Genomic DNA, 7,142 nt, shown 5'->3' on the forward strand with positions numbered 1-7,142 from the left:
TTTTACATGTGCTTCTGTTACATTTCATCTTCTTTTTAGTCTAGCCTTTCAAAGACAAGATTATTTTGGACTATAATTCTATCACCTGTAATATTGGTTTCCCCACTTTGTTCATATCATCTGAGGCTTGATGAGCCATGCATATTTGCTCTTTATCAAAGTCACTACCAAAATAGGTGAAGAAAACAGGAAGACAAAACCTTCTCCTTTTCACTAGATGTATTTCTCCAGATTTCCAGAGTCATTAATGAATAATTTTGGTCCATAGTAGGCAAACTAAAAGTGTTATCTTTAAGCTCACAGTCATCATCTTTTCTATGAAACTTTACCAAAATTATGTCTTTTTTCTACTCCTTTCTCCTGATCTACTAAATTATTAGTACTACCAGTAGGGGCCATTATGTAAGATTTGACATTATAATTAGCATTATATTGCTCTTGGTGATGTCTTCTTATGAGATTTCCATGTGTTCTTATAAAGGATTTTACCAGGGACCAAGGTCAAATTTACTGTGAGGTTTGACATTATAATGAACCTTGTATAGCTCCTGGTGATGTCTCCTTATATGAGGTTTGACATTATAATTGGCATTACATAGCTCCTGGCGAAGTCTCCTTATGAGATTTCCACATGTTCTTGTAAAGCATCTATTTAAGAATTTTACCAGGGACCAAGGTCAAATTTACTGGTTAACAATGGCAACAGTAATTTTTTTATCATAAGCATTGACTCAGAGACTTGAGGAGGCTTAAGAAGTTTTTGGTCAGTTGACTGGCTGGTTGGTAGGTTTGGTTAGTTTTACTAGCTTCTTCCTTTGCTCCATCTTTCTGCTAAACCTGAGGTCTATTCCATTCTCATTTCAAGTCTCTCCCTGGCTCTTTAAGAAGTCCCTGGTAAGGGCGCCCTGGTGGCTCAGTTAGTTAAGCCTCTGACTCTTGATTTCAGCTCAGGTCATGATCTCAGGGTCTTGAGATCAAGTCCCAGGTCAGTCTCCACGTATAGCAGGAAGTCTGGGTGGCTCAGTGGGTTAAGCCTCTGCTTTCGGCTCGGGTCATGGTCTCAGGGTCCTGGGATCAAGCCCCAAATCGGGCTCTCCGCTCAGCGGGAAGCCTGCTTCCCCCTCTCTCTCTGCCTGACTCTCTACCCACTTGTGATATCTCTCTCTGTCAAATAAATAAATAAAAATCTTTAAAAAAAAAAAGATTCTCTCTCTCCCTTTCCCGCTATCCCTCACCCTGCTCGCACTCTCTCTCTTCCTCTCTAAAAAAAAACGAGAGAGGAAGAAGAAGTCACTAGTATACAAAAAGATAAAATATGTATCAAATACATATGAAAGTATTCTGTTCCCTCTATGTCTGTATCCCCCATGTGACCAAATGATGTCTGCATAATTGAAGCCCAAAATGAGAGGAAAAGGTAGGACCAGGGAAGGAACACAAAAACCCTGTGTTCTCGCTGCCATTTGCTATTATGGAATATCATCTTTCTTAACTTCAAATATGAGAAAACTCTCTATCACGATGGACTTTCTGGTTTCTTCCCCCAACCACACACACACACACACATATACACACACACACACACACACACACACACACCCCTACTTGACTTCCATCTCCAACCTTAATCATGGTTCCATCTCAAACTGAGTGACAAAATTCCAATATTCCCTCAGTTAGGGGAGGACTCAGAGATTCCTTCTCCATTTTAGCAATCATCTAAACACCTCTTTCCCTCGCCCAAGCATTATCAGATGCTGCAATTTTTCTGGGGCAATTTACCATTGGAAAATTATTATAACTAATTCACTTGTTTATTAATTCATTCCACAAGTACTTATCAAGGTCTTCCTGTGTGTTTGGTGTTAGCATAGTACTGTAAAGATTAAGAGAAGGAATCCTATAACAGGGTAGAAATGTCTAAATAATCCACATTGGGTGAGATAAAATGATCATGTGACCAGCATAGAGAATATAGGGCAGGAGAACCAAGAAAAAGAAAATATTCTCAGCTTCCAAAAACTGATTAGAGACTGAGCATAGTTTAAAAATGGCTTTACCCATGGTCACCAGTCCACTTGTCCAAGGAAAAGGAGTGGATTTCCAGGGAAGTGGGATCTGAGTTAATACAGATCTTTCTATATTGCACCTTTTGTGAAATAAATGATACAGATTGCTCATCAGAATGTCCAAGTCTCATTTTCTTAGAAAGGAAAAACAGCATGAGATGAGTGGCTGCTTCAGGAATGTGCATGACCTCGGAGTAGGACCACCTGCCCACCAAGTGATGGGCAGTCCCTCCTGCCCCAGAGGACCTCACCGGGTGTAGTTCTGCTGTTGATACTCAGCCAAGATTGTCAGTAAATAGCTCATTGATGATTGGGAGAGTTCTATGCTGCTCTCTGATACTAATATTTCTACCAGTCACAAAGGATTTGGGAAAGCTCCGTAAGATAGCAGACTATTGCAGGAGCTTTGGAGTCAAGCAAATGTGGGTTCATATCATGACTCCATCATAATCACCTTGAATAACTGACTTAATCTCACTGGGTCTCAGTTTCCTCTCTGTATATAGGAGACAATAAGGTCTACCTTTAATGGTTGCTGTGATGAATAAATGAATAAGCAAAGTTAGTGTGTGGTCCCAATAGGATCTTGGTTAAAGTTACCTTCCTCTCTTGGGCCCAGATCGAGATGAGGAAGCAGTCCAGTGGTGACAGAGAAAACCAGACCACCTGGCTGATCCTGGTCGGCTTTGGGGAACTGCAACACCTGGGCTTCCTCCCCTTCACCTTCTTTTTGGCCATTTATGTGGTGACAGTGGGGGGCAACGCCCTCATCCTGCTGGCTGTGGCCTCCAGTCGGACACTCCACACACCCATGTATTTCTTCCTCTGCCACTTCTCCCTGCTGGAGATTGGCTATACCTCCAACATCATGCCTCAGCTGCTGTGGAGCTTCCTGGAAGGGAGGGAAACCATCTCACTGGTCAGCTGTCTGGTCCAGTTCTACGTGTTTGCCTCACTGGCTGCCGTTGAGTGCCTCCTACTCTCTGGTATGTCCTATGACCGTTACCTGGCCATCTGCCACCCGCTTCGCTACCCCGCCCTGATGAGCACCTGGTTGTGTGGCTGCCTGGCTGCTGGAGCCTGGGTCAGTGGCTTTTCTTTCTCTGCCTTCACTCTGGCCCTGGCAGCCCCTCTGCCCCTCTGCCCTGGCCACAGGGAGATCGACCACTACTTCTGCGACTTTGCTCCCGTTGTAGGGCTGTTCTGTGGGGATGTGGGGATCATGTGGGGAGCCGGAGTGAGCATCTCAGGCTTTCTGACGCTGGCCCCCTTCCTGTTGATTGTGGCGTCCTATGCCTTCATCTTGAGGACTGTGCTGCAAATACCTTCAGGCCATGGTAGGCAGAAAGCCTTCTCCACCTGTTCCTCCCACCTCACCGTGGTCGGGGTGTTTTATGGCACCCTCATTGTGGTCTATGTAGCCCCAACAGACCACATGGCCCCCTTGCTCCGAAAGGCCTTCTCTGTCCTTTACACTGTATTCACCCCTATGGTCAACCCCATCATCTACAGCCTCAAGAACCAAGAGGTAAAGGGGGCTCTTCACAGGCTCTGGGGAAAGCTTATCCCAAGACATACTCCACTGAGAGGGATAGGGCAGCTGTTGACTTTTTCCTGGACTCCAGCTTAGCCCCTTCCTCAAAGACTAGAGGACTAGAGACCACTGTGATGAAAAGATAAATACTGTGGGATTGAAAGGAGATGTCTGGGGTCACCTGGGTGGCTCAGTTGTTAAGCGTCTGCCTTCGGCTCAGGTCATGATCCCAGGGTGCTGGGATTAGGCCCCACATCAGGCTCCCTGCTCAGCGGGAAGCCTGCTTCTCCCTCTTCCATTCCTCCTGCTTGTGTACCCTCTCTGACTGTTTCTCTCTCTGTCAAATAAAGAAACAAAAATCTTTAAATTAAAAAAAAATAACATAAAAGAGATGTCTGCCAAAATGAGGTAAATTCATGTTTCCAGTTGGAATGGGGTAGGGGTTCAAAATCTTATGCCTGGTACAGGGCCTAAATATTATAGCACTCCACAAACATTAGTTGAAAAAAAATGAATGGATGAATGAATGAATGAATGAATATGGAAAAGAATGCCAGAGAAAGCAGAGCACAACTCAAAGGGGGAATATTTATAGATTATGAATCTAAGATGCCAAGATTAAGGTTGGCAGATAGAGAAAGGAGGAGTAGGGAGATGGTAATAAGGACCAGAATGAAGATAAGATCTCATGACATGCTTCGAATGAAATCTCAGAAACAGAGAAACAGCCTTGGACATAAATCTGTAGTAATGATGGAAGTAGTGATGGTGTAAGAGCCACTTGGGAGAGGAAGGGTCAGCCATTCATGCCTGTAGCCCAGGAGGTCAACTGGGCCACTGCTCTGGGAGTTCCCATTAGCCCTTCTGTTGTTGATGTCAGACAAGTAAGAAGAAGGGGAAAGGAAGGAGATTAAATGAGAAGGAAATAAATTAAATCCAATGAAATAATTCTGAAATTTTGCCTCTAACAGAAAATCTTTTAAATCTTTTCCTTTTTTTTTAAGATTTCATGTATTTATTTGAGAGAGAGAGAGCACCAGTGGGAGGAGGGACAGAGTGGGGAGGGAGAGAGTCCCAAGCAGACTTTACATTGAGCATGGAACCTGACAAGGGGCTTGATCTCAGGACCCTGAGATCATGACCTGACCCAAAACCAAGAGTCAGATGCCCAACTGACTGAGCCACCCAGGCACCCCTGAAGTCTTTTAAAATTGACACAAAAACATTTCTAATTTTTTCATTAGAAATATATCAACATGTTTCTCAAGGTATGGTATGTAGATTACCTGTACTAGAATGACCTAGAGTAGATGTTTACAAATGAGGATTTCTAGGCTCTTCATCACACCTACAAAATCAGAACCTCTAGAAACGGGGGGCCAAGGATCTACAGGTAACATGCCACAGTTGATTCTCAGTGGAGAGAGAGGGTATGGCTACCAGGGGTGACAAGGGTAATAGGAAAACTGACCCAAAAAAGGTTGGGGGGAGACATATTTGCTCATGGATGTAAAGAGATGTGATCCTGAGAAATGGGGATCAAATAGACAAGTAGATGTACAGAAAGGGCCAGAGAGAGGATCTGGAGGAAAGTAGAAAACCTGGGATAGCTGGCCCTTTCTGGGTGGGGTGGAAATACGGGCAAGAAAAAACAAATGGGAAATTTCCCTGTCTGGGAGCACCTCGGTAGCTCAGTCGTTTAAAAATCTGACTCTTGGTTTCAGCTCAGGTCATGATCTCAGGGTATTGAGGTCAAGCCCCCTGTGGGGCTCCACACAGCAGAAGTCTGCTTGGGATTCTCTCTCTCCCTCTTCCTCTGCTCACACTCTCTCTCACTCTCTCTCTCTCTCAAATAAATAAATAAATAAGGAAAAAAGAAAGGAAGGAAGGAAGGAAATTGCCTTGTCCAAACATTGCTTGGGAAGTAGGCAGAACCCAGACTGCACACGAGTATTAAAAATGTCTCTGTGATGTTTGTTCTTTGCATTCAAGTCAAAAGTGAAATCCTGTGTTATAGCGGCGTCTTGGACGGAAGGCCAGGTCTGAATGAACATGATGCACATCGGGTTCCCCAAACAAAGAACCTAGCGGCTTCCTCGGGTGCTTGCCTCCCACCATGCCCAGAGGGGTTTTTTACTGTCTGCGTGAGAAGCACTGAGAACAGTCTACAGACAGGTTGGGAACTGTCCTGGCGAACAGGGAGGTCTGGGTCCCGAGGCCTGCACAAAGCAGGTGGCTGCCTTTATGATATTATTTCCAGGGTTTTGAGAAAGTTCCAAGCCCTTCTCCTCACCCCTATCACCACCATCACCTGACACACCCTGCCGTAAGCAGTCCCATGCCTACCCCTAAAGCCAGAAATTCCTATTAAAGGGTCACTGTTTTGGAGCACCTGAGTGGCTCAGTCAGATAGGCGTCTGCCTTTGGCTCAGGTCATGATCCCAAGGTTCTAGGATCAAGTCCCACATCAGGCTACTTGTTCAGTGGGGGAGCCTGCTTGTCCCTCTGCCTGCCTCTCCCCTTGCTTGTGTTCTCTCTCTCTCTCTCTCTCTCTGACAAATAAATAAATAAAATATTAAAAAATAAAAAAGTGTCACCATTTTAATCAAGAGTCAAACACGCACAGTACTGCAGGAGAGGAAAGCAGCAAACCCTTCTATGCTGATCTGCACTAGACCACACTCTCGCTCGGACAACTTGAGTCTCAGATTCCCGATGTATAATACGAAAGGGAGAATAATAAGACATACATACAGGGGCACCTGGGTGGCTCAGTGGGTTAAGCCTCTGGCTTCAGCTCAGGTCATGATCTCAGGGTCCTGGGATTGAGCCCCGCATCGGGCTCTCTGCTCAGTGGGGAGCCTGCTTCCCTTCCTCTCTCTGCCTCTCTGCCCACTTATGATCTCTCTGTCGAATAAATAAATAAAATCTTTGAAAAAAAAAAAAGAGAGACATACATACATACTTCACAAGATTGTTGTGGAAATTAAATGAAGTACATACCATAAAGCCCTCTGTCTCTGTGCTTCGACTGGTCTGTGCCACATTTTAACAAACCATTAACATTCTCCCTCGCCCTCCTTTTCCTCAAGGAAAGTCAGAAGACTCTCTCCTTTCAGTCCTATTGCTGACCCTTCCCCTGAACCTCCCTGCTTGTAAACATGAGCCACAGCTGCTCCTTCTTATCCCCTGGGGTTAAAAGACTGAGACAACACTGGAAGGAGGCCAGGTTGTAGGAAAACTGGACCAAAACAGAGGAGAAACCCGAGGGGAGAGAGTCAGAGAAGGAAACTAGAAAAGAGGAAGAGGACAGAAGCAGGAAGAAGGGGGACAGGGAACACGAAACAACAAAACAGGGGAAGCAGAGGGATAATGGAAGGAAAAGTAAAAGCCACAAGTGGGAGAGGTAAGAAAGGGAAGAAGGGGACACCTGGGTGGCTCAGGCGGTTAAGCAGCTGCTTTCTGCCCAGGTCATAATCCCAGAGTCCTGATGCCTGCTGAATAGGGAGTCTGCTTGTCCCTCCTCCAAACTCATTCTC

The 7,142-nt window shown here is 45.1% G+C and overlaps 1 protein-coding gene across 1 annotated transcript; it reads left to right on the forward strand.

The window, feature by feature from the left end:
* The first annotated feature begins 2,694 nt into the window (after window positions 1-2,694).
* On the forward strand, window positions 2,695-3,699 carry LOC111157747 (olfactory receptor 11A1-like). Its single transcript, XM_022519383.1, has one exon. It carries the CDS (start codon window positions 2,695-2,697, stop codon window positions 3,697-3,699), a length of 1,005 nt encoding a protein of 334 aa, XP_022375091.1.
* The last annotated feature ends 3,443 nt before the right edge of the window (window positions 3,700-7,142 follow it).

This window comes from Enhydra lutris, unplaced genomic scaffold (assembly GCF_002288905.1).
Source record: "Enhydra lutris kenyoni isolate GAN:26980312 unplaced genomic scaffold, ASM228890v2 scaffoldscaffold56, whole genome shotgun sequence".
NCBI lineage: Eukaryota > Metazoa > Chordata > Mammalia > Carnivora > Mustelidae > Enhydra > Enhydra lutris.